Here is a 16,034-nt window from a genome sequence, read left to right as displayed (position 1 = left end):
AGTCGGGACGGCCAAAAAAACAGAAAATACCGGGACTGCCCCGGGAAATACGGGACGTATGGTCAATCTACTCATATATAGTTGTAATTATCATACAATAACTTATGAGTAGAAGATTAATGTAAATCTTTGACTTCAATAAAGAATAAAAATTCAAGTAGGCTTCGTGGGAAATACAGGAAAGCCCTTAGCCACTTTTGCGAAAAAGTCGAGACGTCCAAAAAAATTGATAATACCGGGACTGTTCCAGGAAATTTGGGACGTATGGTCATTTTAACTATGTGGGACTTCCAACTTACCGCATATTTTTTAAAGAAATATGGTCAGCGTAGACAACCACGGTTTAATTAAAGTCGTTTGGAAAAAAAAACTTAATGATTTTGGTCCAGTCAAGACTGTGTTTTTATTCTCCTCTTTCTCCTTGATCCTCGAACGGAGCTACTTGTTTATAAGACACAATAAATTTCTAGTGATTGGTGTCCACGAAATGCATTTGTTTGATTAACACTCAGATCATCGAGTTATGGCTCAATATTTTCGAAACTGGGAATAATGTGCAAAGCTAATCAAAATAAGTAAATTTAACGTGATAACATTATCCGTGCAGCGGTTATAAGTGTCATCCTCTACACACACACCTGTTTTGTTTACACCCATTATGGTGTGAATAACAATCAATGGCGAGTATGAAATTGAAATCATCGCAGCTGTTTCGACAAGCTGTTATAGCTTTAGCGCTCGTTTCCGTATTCGTGGGGTCCTTGATATATTACTTTTGTACGCCCGATGTGTGCAGCTTACATAAATTTCAGTATCTCATCTCTAAGAACGCGTCACGTGTACCGTTCCGTCGAAGACTGGTTGCTTCACGGCCCGATGAGATCCACTCGAAAGCGTCACTGGCCGTGGTCCCCGAAGAGGGCGTCGATCGAACAGCCAACGAGAGCCGAAGGAACCACGAGATCTCGTATGACAAGCTGTCCCTGGGACTTTCCTCGTTCAACATCAAGGGATCCAGCGTCATGGTCTTTTTGCATATACAGAACACTGGGGGCAGTGTCTTCGCCCGTCACATGGTAGACGACTTGGTACTCGAGAGGCCTTGCCGTTGTAAAGTCAATAGAAGGATGTGTCAGTGTTTCAGGCCGAATAGCTCTCAGAGCCTGTGGCTTTTCAGCCGCTACACCACTGGTTGGAGGTGTGGCGTTCATCCCGATTGGATGGAGTTGTCTAATTGCGTTGACAGGGCGATGGACGAAGAAGAAGGAAGGCCAGTGAAGAGAAGGTGTGGATGAGAATCATTTTGTCTTGTATCCTTATTGTATTTCAAGAATTTTCATCTTCCATATATACTGCTGTATACTACTACTTAACCGTACAAGCACCTCATACACATTCCTTTTCTGAATTTCTATCGGCACATGCCAGAATGTGTGTTCTAAGTGAACGTGGGGGGGGGGGGCCTTAATGTATCTATGTCATAGAATTGCTCTTGTTTCGTGTTCATGCTGCCATCCGTCTTCCATTTTCTGAAGTAAAGATGAAAATGCTTGAATTTTCATGCTATGTCAATATCTTGTTGTAGGTCTACCTGCTGTCTACAGAGAGACTTTTTTTAAATGGGAGACCGGCTTGCATTCGCGCCTTGAAGCTGGAAAACTGCAGAAAACCAACTTCAGCCAACCACCACTGTGCCATCAACAGGGTTCAAACCTGTTTCCTCAGGTTGAGAGTCCAGCATGATGACCACACAGCGGCCATACTGCTGTATAGTTGGGAATAATTTATGTTGTTTAAAAATCTGTTGCTGAGTTCAAGGGTTGGGTCCATACTGACTGGCCACTTTATTATGACCACCTGATAGTTTTAACCCTTTAAGAGGCTTTTAAAATTTTACTGATCCACACGTTATAACTGTCACTGTAGAAATCAATAAACTTTTAGAAATTGGCACCTATTTTCAAGAATTTTTTTTTTGCGATGTGCTGGACTGATAAATGGTTTCCCCCACCCAACACCGAAAATAATAATAATAAAAGAAAAAGAAATGCTTCATCTTTTTCTATTATTTATACTGCTCACCAGGAGTTCTCCAAATTTTTCCTCCCGCAGTGTCCCTTTCCCTAATCAACGTTTAACAGTGCTTCCCAGAGCAATTTAATAAAAGTTCTCTTCAAAGAAACCTTCAAACTCTGCGGTGCCAATACAAAGGTTGGAGATGCAACGACACACAGTTTGAGAACCCCTGCTGTACACAATCCTATGATACTTTGAAGGGAAAAGAATAACATTGTGTATGTCTCTCCTGTTCTGTTATCAGACTTTGAACAGAAGCTGAATCCGGTGGGGGGAAACATGTATCATGGAAAGACTGTTTTGCAGAGCTAGCTGGGCTCGTCAATGGCAAAATCAACTTTCAAGAACAAACCCGAGATATTTTGGGATTTCCGAAATAAAGCAGATCAAGTTAGACTAGATATTTTGGGATTGCCGTTATAAGAATTAAGCAAGTGAGTTATGGTGTTAAACTGTTCTGTAATTTCAAGCATGGAAACATAGTACTTGTACTCACAATTTCCAGTGCAGATTTTGTCACAAATGCTTTTAGGCAACAAACAAAAAATTTAAAAAAGCGATACTACGGTGAGCAGTAATTTTAGTTTTTTACTAAAAATAGCTGGATGATAAAATATTTTCTACAAATTAATATTTTGATGGGTTTTTTTCTTTTTTGGCATTTCATTATTACGTTAAGTTTTTTTTTTTTCATTCTGACATTATACACATGTGTTATGCTGAAGCATTTCTCTTATATAGTGTTACGAACTTTCGACGATAGATGGCGCGATTTGTTTGATAGCCGTTTCGGTCTAGCGCATAGGCATGCGATTGGCGGAAACATTCTAGAAAGCCCCGCCCCTCCAGACAGTGGTCCAACCCCTCTGTACAGTAGCGCTGCCAACTAGGAAACTGTAAAATAGAATTTTGTGGAATGTTCTTTTTCTCGAAGTTTCGTCAGGGTTATAAATAGTGCGGCGCTCACAAGATGGCAGACTTAGACAGACTCAAAGAGACTCGAATAGAGACAGTTTCGATGAACAGTCAGTTGTGTTTAAACTTTACAAGAAAGTTGTTAGCTCTTTGATTAGCTTGTAAATACATGTAAATTGCTGTTCTGTAAATAAATCTGTGTTCGTCCGTCGAACCGCTTCTTGTTTTTGCAATCCCGAAGTCTTGTGGAAAATTATCCGCAACAATTTGGTGTCAGAAGTGGGATAATTCAAGACTTGCATGAAGACAAGAAGAAGGGACATGGACGAAATTCGAGAACAGCTGAACCAACTGATGTCTCTGATGGGCCAGATGAAATCAGGTATTGAAGCCATGAAGTTTGAGGCCATGAAGGCAGCCGTGACAAATGTCACCACCCCCATTGGTGCCATTAGAGAGCTACCTGCGAAGCGTAGGCTACCTATTTGTGATTCAAATTGTTTGCCTGTAGGACTAACTCTGCAGCCAATGACTTTAGGAGTGTACTTCCATTTAGAAAAAGTTATCAAATGACATGCAGTTACTTTAAATTATGTAATTTTTTTGACTTATCATACACATAGGAATTAGAGAAATAAACTTTTTATACAGTCCCTGTGTGTTAAAAAACCTAATTAGAAAGTTGTTGTCCTGTCCATTGGCATACGCAAAGATGGAATTTGGGGTTCTAAACCTCGCCCCCTTGAGCCAAGATTATAGTGTTATTTTGCAGGGGAAAAAAGTAAATCCTCCCTTAGAAGGAAAAAAAATCTGAAACCCTCCTGAGAAAATTCTGCGTACGCCTATGGTACTGTCTCTCCTGAGGTCCACTACAAATTTCTAAGTGCAATATTTGGTGAGGTATTTGAATTTAAAAATCGAAGAAAAGTTGAGAAAGAACAGTATAAATGAGGAAAAGAAAAGGTGTTGTTTGTTAGTTTATGCTGTTCTTTTCCAACTTTTCTCCGATTTTAGAATTCAAATATCTCAAAAATATTGCATTTAGAAATGTAGAATTTTTTTTTGGTTGGTCTCAGGAGAGACAAAGCAACAACTTTCTAACTGGGGTTTTATAGCACACTGTGGACTGTATAAAAAGTTTGTCGTTTGGCATGTCATTAAAGCATGTCGAATGAAAACTTTTTGTAACTGGAAGTATACTCCTGAAGTCAAGTCTCAGTTACAGAGTTAGTCCTACGGACAAACAATTTGAATCACACCGTATATGTGGCAACCAAATTAGGAACAAATAAAATTCATATTTCCTGCACATGCGTAATTAGAGATCATTTACTTAAAATGCTCATATCTCATCAAATACTTTACACTTACATCAAATTTTTTACGTTTTAAATGTCTTTGCAGGGTGTTTTGTGTATGTTATCAAATGCTTTGTAAAAATTGGTTGGAAGCTGTCTACGTTGTAAGCAAAAAAAACAAATGTGATGAAAATTGAACTTTTATAAAAAAAAACCCCATTTATATGTTCATGATAATATGTGCAATTTTCATGAAAATGCACAGGCCCGTCATTTAGGGAAGGGGGGCCTGGCTTTTGAAAATACACTAAAAATGGTATATATATATATATATATACACATACTAAATTGAGTACATGTGCTTTGCCCCCCCCCCCCCCCCCGGAGAAAGTTGAAATGACGGCCCTAAAAATGCATACAGATGTTGCAAAAAGCAAGTGAAATGCAAGAAATTCACAAATCATTTGCAGCTTTTTATGATACAGGGTTGATTATACAGGTTCTTTTCTTTTCAATTTTTTATCGGATCCCCAAAAAATCTCATGAGTACATTTTTACTGAAATTGTGAGTACTAACATAGGGTTTACATGACCGAAATTTCAGAACTATCCATCCAGTATGCTTCTAGAAATTCGAGAAAATGTTTCAACTCCAAAGTGGGCAAGCTATACAGGGTGTCCTGTAAGGTAAGTTCTAATTTTACCTGTATCTCATCAACCGTTCATTGTAAAGGCATGGTTCCAATTTAAAAAAATGCTCAAAATGTGTTCCAGAAATCACCCTGTACCAGCTTTTAGAGTTAAAATACAGTGTATCACAGAATAAAAAATCTAAAATTTCATATGGACATCCTGTTCTGAAAAATCCAATTAGAAAGTTATTGCCCTATCTCTCCTGAGGCCAACAAAAAAAATTCCACATTTCTAAGGGCAATATTCATTGGGTATTTGAATTCAAAACTCGGAAAAAAGTTTGGGAAGAGCAATATAAACAAGGGAGTGAAGCATTGTCCATTAATTTATATACATGTTCTTCCAAACTTTTCTCTGGTTTTTAAATTAAAATTTCTCAGCGAATGTTGCGCTTAAAAACAAGGTTTAGTTTTGGCTCTAAAAAGACAAGGCAACAACTTTCTAATTGGAGGTTAGAGGAGGGGACTGTATAAAAATGTAGATCTTTTATTTTGCTACACTATATTTTCGCTCCCAAAACTGGTACAGGGTGATTATTCAAAACATTTCAAATCAAACAATCATTTTGAAATTTCAAACAAATCATTCAAAACATTTTGAACATTTTTTAAACTGGGACCATAGATCTACGATGAACGGTTGATGAGGGAAAGGCCCAATTAGGACTTACGGGACACCCTGTATGGTGTATGTTAGCAAAAAGAGGCATCAAATTCCATCTTAATGCCTCTTTTTCTCCACAGAATTAAAAAAAATTGGGGTGATTATTATTATTGTCTATGTACTTATTGTTTGATCAATAAACATTGAAATTTATATTTTTTATGAGATAAATCAAATTTATTTCATTTTTTTCCCTCAGCTACTTCTTTATAACAGTATTAAGAGATCCTGTGAGGAGGTTTTTAAGCGAGTTTTGGCACGTGAGAAGAGGTCAGAATTGGCTTTCATCGAGACATTGGTGTAACAATGATGATGCCCAGTTGGACTTGCCGGATTGTTTTGGACAGAAGCACCGTGACAGTTTGACCATCCAGCAGTTTGTTGACTGCCCGTTCAACTTGGCAACTAATCGTCAGACAAGAATGCTTTCAGACTTGTCTTTGGTTGGATGCTACAATTCCACATTACCCCACGAGGACAGAGATCTCATCATGTTCACCAGTGCTAAAGCAAACCTGCACAAGATGGCGTTCTTTGGGCTCAGTGAATTCCCAAAAGTATCGCAGTATGTTTTCGAAGCTACATTTAGCATGAGTTTCAGGGTGAAAATTGAGCCCCACAGAGAGCACCTGATACGATCTGCCAGGAAGCAGCTTTTCCGCGAGATATCAAGCGAGCAGCTCATTAAAATCAAGAAAGTCAATCACCTAGACATGGAGCTGTATGACTATGCCAAGGAGCTGCTGTTTTACAGATTTGAAAAACTGAAGAAAGTTGATCCTTCTTTCAAAAAGAATTTTGATGGGATCCCAGAAAACGATGTCTTCAGCGAAGACTGGGCTGATAAAGAGGACTTCCTGTCATTTTTAGCAAATGATTTTGATTAATAGTGCTTCTCTAACAATTATAAAAAAAAAAAGTACAAAACGAGAAATATCAGCAAATGCAATAGACGCTGATATTTTGATATTTTTAGTTGAGATTCTTTGTACCAGAGCCAGTCTTCAGACTTTACAAACAGTATCTCCTTCCCCTACAATTGCAGCACTGAAACCCAGTTTTGAAGATTGTTAGAATTGGTGAAGGGGAACGCTGATTCATATTGCAATTCAAAGACTGGCTCTGGGGTTTCATATGCTGTTCTTTTGAAAATTGTCTTGCACGAAACTTTTTCTACTTATTCACATTTGTAATTCTCATTAGCAAATGTTATTGGAATGGATTTGATTGGATTCTGCATTGAAGCAAAAATACTCATACCTATAACTAGCATAAATGAAAGTTAAGTACCATATCAATCGTAACAAGCAGTGGTGAGATTCAAATAATTTTTCGACTGGTTGCCTGCAAATTATTTGTTAAATAGGTTGTATCTGCAAACACATTGAGTGGTTGCCCATATTAGATAAAACCCTGATTTCATTGCTGCTAAGTCTCCCAAATTTCTACTTCTATCTCCCAGACTCCCGAAAAATTCAAAGATTTCTCTAATTTTGTATTTAATTGCAAAAGTGTCCCTACTTTTAGGGAAAAAAGTCTGTTGCTTGAATTTTCCCTCCAAAATGCCATTACACGAATTAGATAAATTGTTGCCATTAGGCCAAATCACTTAGAAATGTTTCAGTTATAGGCAAGGAAAATTTTACCAAACAGTAACCATCATTTCTGCCTCTTCACTGTCAAATCGAGGAGGTGACCAGTGTCCCGGATGACTATGCGTCCTGTTTTTGGGCCCGGTGACGTGGTTTTTTGGCTATTTCTAGCACAATTTGTCACATTGCTTTTCAAAGTTGAAAAATCCCTTCAGATTTTCCTTTATTAATTAAAAATCCCTTTTTTATATTTGTCTGTGTAAGGTTTTCACGCGGAAATCAAATCCATGTGAGAATCTGCCTAATTCTTATACTCCAAAGTTGGCAGCTATACGATTATACTACCAGTTCTCAGAACTACGCTAAAAAAATTTATCGATTAATCAAACTGTTACAAATTGGCTGAATCCCACCACTGGCAATGACAATGGAAAGAAGTAAACTCTTCTTTTTTTTTACATTGAATTTTTTTACTTACCTGTTCATTGGATAGAATTTTTGAGGGTGGTACCATATACATGAACAGCAAATTGGGTATGAAGTTTGAGTGCTTCACCCCAAACAGATTTTCTTGTTGAGAAATAGCATAACTAGTCATTCTTCTTCGACCAAATATTATTTTACTGACAGTTTTCAAATGTCTTTTTATTAGTACAAATCTGTTCTTATTTAGAAGTCGCTGTTTTTTTTAAAAATCTTTTGCACGAGCGGGACTTAGCATGTTTGTTTCCTACAAAAATATAGTGAGTGGATGTAGTAATCTGAAAAAACTTACTTGACACAGTCTATGTTCCCTCTAAGCTTTGAGCAACAAAGCACATTGAAAGCACTTCTGTGCATGCAAAGTAATCAAATACATCATCGTCATGAATGGCATGGTGACTTACCACATATGCATGCAAGAAAAAGAGACAGTGCAGCTAAAAAATACTAATTAAAGGAACGTTGCTCATGGTATCCTGCAAGTAAAGGTAATACTGGCTGAAGGAATCATGGCATCAAGTCATGCCCTAGGAAATGGTGGTCTGATACTCGAGAGATTAACATCTACAGCTCTTCTTGAGACAGCTGGAATCGAATACAGTAGTACTCATTAGTTATTCATTTGGAAACTCATAACATGAGTTAGAATCTACTGTATTTGTAGTTCTCAAACGTTTGCCACCCACAACTGCCTTGCCTTTGTTGTTGCTTATCTGCTGCTCCCCATAATAGTCTCAAGAAAATAATCGCTTTATGGTATTGAATAGACACACATCAATATGGGCAGCTCACACAAATGCCCCTGGCAAACGTTGGCAGTGTTTTTTAGAGAAACATTGGTGTAAAGCATGGGTGCAGCAACTTTACTGCTTGCAAATATTTTTTGCAGGCCGTGTAAAAGCTAGTTCACTCTTTCAGGGCAAGTGTGGATCCAAGCCAATGTGTTGGGCAAAACAACTTAATTGCATAGGTTCTATGATCATCTTGCATTTACATTTTAGACTGGAATTTTTCCATATTATCTTGGTTTTAGAAGGAAGTAATTCTTCCCCCTCCCGGATCTGTCCCTACTTTAGGGGAAGCAAATATGAGACTAGAAACATCAATCTAAACCAGTGTTTCCCAATGTGGGCAATATCACTGTCTAGGAGGAGGGTGGAATGGTTGAGAGGTAGGGGATGTTAGAAGCTATGGGTATAACATAACTATTTTATGGGTAGTTTGTGTTGGGGGGTGATGGGAAGAAAAAAAAATTTAAAGAAGAGGGCAATTGGAACAAAAAAAGGTTGGGAAACTCTGATCTGAACAATGATTTAACAAATCGTAGATGTCAAATTGCCAAGGCAAATGGAACATCAGTATTGGCACCAAAAAATTTTCTATATATGTGACTGCTGAGTTTATGGGAAATTTTGAGAGATCAGACAAATGAAAAATGCATATTTCTTTTATATTTCTCATTAATGAAATTCTTCAGTAAGTATCTTCATGAATAGCTGGTAACACATCAGTTTTGAATAAGTGGGCAAAATATTATGAAAAAGGAAATTTTGTTAGGCCCCACTTTAAAAATTTTATGAAAGTTGTTTTACAAAACTTGAAAAACTCAACCAATGAGTTTATCGGTTTTATTCGCTTGAGTGTAAATAACTGATATGCTCATTTGTTGAATTTGTCAAGGTTGGTGTAATACCAGCCTTAGGCTAATTAGCCATCACTGATCAAAACTCAGGAAAAAGGTTGTCCAAAATCGGCGTGGAAAAATTTTTTAGTGTTATAGAAAATTTGAGATTTTGTGAAACACAAAGGAATAATTTGAAATTATTTTTTAATGTGGTACAATGCTCTTAATTTCCTATATTATCTGCATATTTTCATCAATAGATAGCAGCATATTCATTTTGAATGCGTGGGGAAAAATCTACTCAAAATGGGAAACTAAGCAATGTTTTTCGGGCATGTATTTTTTTTTTACCAAACATGTACATTTTTTTATTATTTGTCCAGCCCTGCTGTATATGCAAATTGTTGTTTTGAAAAAATTGTCATATAATTGTTTCTCTCACCATTATCAAAAGGATGCTTCGTTTTAACAAAGTAAGCACATTACTGCCGCAGTTTATCATGAACGTGAATGATAGAACTTTTGTGTTGTTATTATTATACTTACCCTATAGATAAATTGGTTGCCAAATATTCATTGTGGTTTTGTATTTAATATTAGGAGCTTTCAAATTCACCATAAGTGTTGTTCAATTTTTTCATACAGTGTGCTTTTATGTTTGGGCAGCTGAAGTTTATCTATTTTATGGTTTTTTTTGTATTTATTGTTTTTTTAAGGCGTTGTGCAAATTTGACAGCTTTGGTGCTGTGATATTCATTTTTCCCATCATGTATTTGTTGTTAGTTATGTGATGCATTTATCATATACATTACTATCTTTTAAAGGTAGACACTTTCTCTAAATAGTCTCATCTGCCAAGATGGCATTATGGAAATAACAAGAATTAAGGTACCATTTTTATTTGTTACTGGGAAGCAGCTGAGTGGTTAGCATTAGGTTCTGTTGTAACGCATGTCTTATAGATGTTTAGTATAGCCTGATCCATGTCAAAAATTGAAGCTTTAACATATCTGTCTTTGTTTTGTGATCCCAGCTTAGGTATGCAAGTTTTTAAGCAGCTATTCAAAATCTATTTTAAGATGCACGTTTCAGTTTAATTAGTACTTGTGTGTGTACAAAATTGCAATACTTATCGGTTATGGGCCCTCCATAAATTTTTTTTACTTTTCTGCTTGTCGCCAACAAGTTGGCAAGTTTTAGTAGATTTTTCTAATGCAATGAAACCTGTCTTGAATGGATAGTCCCATCAATCATTAGTGTATCAATGTGCATTTTCGAACCGATGAGCAAATGAAAATGTGTCTGAAAAGGAACATTATTTTAGTACCTTGACATTCGCTATCCTACAGGTTCCGTTAAGTATATTTTTGCAGCTAGATGGCATTACTATTCTCTTACCCCAAATATTTTTTTTTGTCCTATCGAACAGGGGTGGCTCAAGTACAAAATCTCTACCTGTACTGGACCTATTTTGGTGCTCCTCCTAAAGCACTCCCCAAATGGCCACACGACCCAAGAGCCAATCCAGCTGCCAAAGTTGGATATTATACCAAAGTGAACTTAGAAAGAAAAGTCATCTGGTCTCTGCTGGGAATCAAACCCAAGTCCTCTTGCAAATTGGGCAAGCATGCTGCCATCTACACCACTGGAGACCAGTGGTGTAGATGGCAGCATGCTTGCCCAAGATGCTTTCGTGGTACGACCCTGCTTTCCTTATCAAAGTCAATTTTTGTTTCTTGTTACGGCACTGAGCAGGTATGACTCGTTTTATGGAGGAGGAGGTACTAGATTTTATCGCTCTCTTCGAAATTGCTATCTAGAGTTCCTCTCCTCTATATCCAGCCCTGGTTCAACTACACTTTTAATCAGAGTAACCATGAAATCTGTGTTTGAGAGAACACTGATGTAATGTCTAATAGAAATCTATTTGTCTAATTTGTAAGACCTTATATACATAATACATGCTCTTTTGAATGGGGGAATAATTCCTATAAGCAGAGATGGACTTCGATGTGTGTGGGGGGGGCACAATGATTGTGTCAATACATATCTCAGTGCATGTTTTGCCTCCTTGCCTATGCTGCCAATACATTTTTTTAGTAAGCGAGGGGATGATGGTCCCTTTTCCTTACCTGTCTATATAGAGGACTATATGATAAACATAGCAATAACTTTTACAAGAAAGAAGGCAGCTTTATACTGAATGAAATCTCTGGCAGCTTGTATTCGTGAATTAATGAGGCTGAGAAATGGTTTAAAAATTCTATAATGGTATGTGATACACAATTTGTCATGTCATTTACTACTGTGATTGACCATAGGTAACTGAAATTTCTTAACCTTTCGCGGTCCTGTGTTAAGGTGGACTCTACATAGGACTGCATCAGTAAACAATATACTTCATTGTTACAACAGCCCTTTACAATAATAGGAAAGCCTATGTCAATTTGGCAAAACTCATAAGCTATACAAAAACCGCAAAGGGGCAAACATCCAGGGGTCTTTTTCATTGCTGGAGAGGCATTGTGAAATACAAACTGTTTCAACAGAGTACAGAAAAGAACCTCTGGGCTTCAAAGGATTAAAAAAAGACATTTTATGGCGATGAACAATGCACGTCAAGGTAATGAATATTCTTAATTTAATAATGTTAAAATAACTTTTCTAAAAAAAAATTGACAAAATCAGCATTTTTACTAAAAGGGTGAAATATTGGTCAAAATATAAAATTATAATAATTATTCTGTTCTATATATATATAATGTAGATTTTTTTTTTTGAGCTGGGCATAATCACCAAAAAGAACTGTGTTTGTTGTGGCCCAAATTCTATACATTTTTCTTGATATAATGACCACTCAATATAGCATCCTTTTTTGACAAATCTGGAGGGGTGGTTGTGAAAATGAGCATCGACACTATAATTGATTATCTTTTGTTTAAGAAACTCCTCCTTGATAAATATGTACTATTTGGAGTGCAATTATAGTTCTGTATAAAATGTTGTGTTAGTGACATAATTTTTACTGGTAATGCTTTGAAGGAGAAGACTACGTGAAACTCCTGATTACAACTTGAATAGATTTAAAAAAATTGTGTGTACAGCGAATGTTTGAAATGCACATAACGAATTAGATAGTGATTTAGATTATTTGTATTTACTTGAATGTATTAGTGATATTTGCTCAATCAAAGTAAGATGCACTGCAAGTAGTGCACCATTTCTTTTCCATCCATCTGCCCACCACTGCTAATCTTTTGCACAATATTCTTGTAAAAAAAAAAGATCGGTTTTATATCTAAACCATTTTCATCAGGTGAGTGTACTTTTTAAAACATGATGAATGTCTTAGAAAGTATTAGAATCGTAAAATGCACATGTTAAGCTTTCTGTAGTGTGCGCTCTAGGAAGCAGACAATCACAACTCCTTTGTAAAGTAGTGATGTGAATCATTGACTCCGTTTATATGCTGTTTTTATTTGTCCAAAAAAAAACTGTTTAAATAGATGCTGATTTGCAGCTTTTTATTTTTTAAATTTGATGTGCCACTAATATTTTGTTAATGTGTTTATTTATGTTGATAATTTGATTTGCTATGTGTATGTTTGCTGTTTTTAGTTTTATACATGGTTGCATATCGATCGATGTCATTGTTTTAAATGACGCTTTTGTGACTTTCCATGTATCTACCATATTGGTAAAATTAATAAAGTCCAGTGTTGCCACTCACACATCATTTTCAAAAGTGTGTTTTCTAGTTCTCTTTCGCTTTATTCAAATGGATCAAGACCATACATAAATGTTATACTCTAGCATTACAGAGCTTTTATTTAGGTGGAGAGAGGATATTAGCTCACGCTGCAGAGAGTGACTTTTTAGTTGCATCATTGTAAAACTAGCTTTGATTTTTTGATGTCCAATGAAAATAGTGAAAAATAAATCCCTCTATGTGAGACATTATATGGTTCATATGCTATGGTAAATGTGATAAATTGATTATTATACATCATTGAGGAGAGTGACATCATCCTCGCATAAGTTGCCATCTGGTGGCAGTATCAACAATTGTGAGCTTTGGCCTGAGTTAGGTCTGACCGTCCATGTGCAGTCCCGTTCAGTGCACACTATCTCCTATGAAAGATTGAGATATTTGTTGCCCTTGTGGTCTAGGGTGTTCACCCAGAAGGTGAAAGCACATGGGTTCGATTCCCTGCAAGGGCAGTTGAATTTTCTCTTTGCTAAACATATCTTCACATCAGCAGCTGTTTAAAAAAAAACCTTCCTATACATAATAACCCTGTTACTATAACCATACTTACCAATTGTCTTGGTAAGTTTGATAAATTTTTCATTTACCGGCAAATATGCTTAATACCCAACCATTGTTAGTAAATTTGAGAAATACTAAAAAAATTATGACTTTTACCAGAGATTCTACATAATAAAGTGTTGTTGGTAAATTTGATAAATACTTGAAATTTTATCTTTGATTATGCATAATACTCTCACGTAATTGGTGAATTTAAATACATGTGAAAAAAATCCCAAATGAGTCTAGTATGTGATGAATGTAGTCTGACCCGATATATAATATGATAACAAATTTTATGATCGCACCACAATATGATACATGTATGAATTATGTATAGTATATCATATAATTTGATTTATCATGCTTACCAATGATGCATCCCTTAGATATTACCAGGGCCATAACTAGGATTTTCACCGCCCCCCACACCTATAAAATTATAAGTGTTCTTTGTTCCAACCTAAAAAAACTTCTGCCCCCTAAATTTTGCTGTAAAGGGGCAGTTGCCTCTCTAGTTATGGCCCTGGATATTATGCATAATTACTGTAAAAGTGATAATTTTTTTAGTACCTATTAAATTTACTAACAGTGCTTGGGTAGTATGCATAATTGCTGATAAAAGTGATAAAATTTAGGGAAATTTATCGAACTTACCGAAATGCTCAGTTATTATGCATAATAACTAATCACATAATTTATCACATTTACCATGACATACAATGCTAGGGGTGAAATAACTTGGAACCACACAGCACAGAGAAATAAATTACTGTATGTACTCATACCCAGTCATTGCTCATTTTTATAAACTGGTATGGACGTGAAAAACTTGTTTAAATCAAAAGTTTGTTAATGGGAAAAGACATTTTTAAAGAAGTAGTATATTGTTTGGGATTAAGAAGATTTGTTTGTAAAAACATGCAATTTTTACATTGGAGGTTTGTAAAATCGAGCATCGACTGTATAAGCAATGTAATTTTGTTTCTAGGAGTCACCTTATTTATACACAGGTCAGTTTTTGAGGAGTTCTATCAACAACCTTTATAGCAAGAAAACACACCCTCCAGCCTGCTAAACTCACTCGGCCCGCAAATGCAGTCATCTTAACACAATTAATATTGATTGCTACGTAAAGTGTCATCTGAGAACCCTCAAGAGCCCCCACCCCAGGGAATGCCCATGGAAGCCCTCGGCAAAAAGTGTTCCTATACACAAACATCAATCTGCAATAGGCTACTAGTTTGTTGCCCTCATGTGATAGCCATCTCACATACCTGACCAGGAAGCCAAAAAGGTTATGTATCTCTGCCTTGACCCTACACAGTGGCCATTGACCAGACCAGAACTGGAACTTTGTTACTGTCTCGTATAGTGTCGACCAAAAGAATGGGGAAAATATTTTGAAAGTTTTACATTTTCATTTTAACCTTCATATTTTAGAAGGAAAACAAATTCTCCAAAATGTTTATTTTTGGGGGGTCAGCTTATACCTCCAAAGCAAAATATGCCAGCCGAAATGTGTGACGTACATCGCAGAACAATCTGGAAAAATTTTAAGAAAAATGTAAAAAACTCTATTATGGTAATTTTCTATTGCAGAACATTTCCGGACAGCCAAGGGTTTGTTGCAGAACAATGCAAAACATTCTGCTTTGGGAGCTTATACTTAAGTTTTGAATTTTCTGCAGTTTTGATGGTCCTCAAACATGGGTCTGTCTATATATGAATGTGTGGTATAATTTCCCTTTTCTTTATTGCCTCATGGATCAGCAGCAAAATGCTTTCTCAATAATCTTAAAATATATGGAAGCTGGAGATATTGTTTTGTGTGCCCATTTAGATGCTCCGAAGTGGTTCTTTTATATGGGATAATATCTACCAAACTGTTCTACGGAACTGTAGATGAATCATGGATTTGGATTGGGTGACAAAAGTGTGAGAACCACTGTAATAGTCTCATAACCCCAGTGGATTGATTTTGAGACTTTCGCTAGTTTATAGTGAAATATTTTCTTTTTATTTCCAAAGCTAATTAGAGAAGAGAAACCTCATTCCTGAACAAACTGGAAAGCATGTCCTTGCCCCTGCTTTCAGGACTGTTCTCAGAACATGTTCTCTCCCGTAAGTATGGAAGGCATACTTTTTTTTTTTAGTACACTCCTTCACAAATAGGGAAATAATAGTTTTTGATCATAAGTTTTAAAAAAGTTGAAGTAAACTATCATTTAAACAGTTTTGACTTGTTTGATAAATAAATAAAATTTAGAAATAAGTCTAAATTTGTATTGCGACCATATACACTCATGTCCATAAATTGAGGATAATGCCAGCTCCGGCAAATAAAGGTTCAGAAACAAAACAAACGTTACTTATTCATA

The 16,034-nt window shown here is 36.2% G+C and overlaps 1 protein-coding gene across 1 annotated transcript; it reads left to right on the top strand.

The window, feature by feature from the left end:
* The first annotated feature begins 423 nt into the window (after nt 1-423).
* LOC149084546 (heparan-sulfate 6-O-sulfotransferase 2-like) lies at nt 424-8,159 on the top strand. Its single transcript, XM_089234961.1, has 2 exons — nt 424-1,285; nt 5,845-8,159. The coding sequence occupies exons 1-2, from the start codon at nt 678-680 to the stop codon at nt 6,530-6,532; spliced, it is 1,296 nt and encodes a 431-aa protein (XP_089091087.1). The 5' UTR covers nt 424-677; the 3' UTR covers nt 6,533-8,159.
* The last annotated feature ends 7,875 nt before the right edge of the window (nt 8,160-16,034 follow it).

This window comes from Pholcus phalangioides, unplaced genomic scaffold, assembly GCF_987345545.1.
Source record: "Pholcus phalangioides strain wild (caught in Gottingen) unplaced genomic scaffold, Ppha-v1.0 ptg000008l_1, whole genome shotgun sequence".
Classification (NCBI taxonomy): domain Eukaryota; kingdom Metazoa; phylum Arthropoda; class Arachnida; order Araneae; family Pholcidae; genus Pholcus; species Pholcus phalangioides.
This window is presented reverse-complemented; position numbering and strand designations above follow the sequence as displayed.

Coding starts and splice junctions, on each gene's coding strand:
- LOC149084546 (XM_089234961.1), top strand. CDS start 678: ATGGCGAGTATGAAATTGAAATCATCGCAGCTGTTTCGACAAGCTGTT. Junction 1,286..5,844: donor GGAAGGCCAGTGAAGAGAAG/GTGTGGATGAGA, acceptor TTTTTCCCTCAG/CTACTTCTTTATAACAGTAT.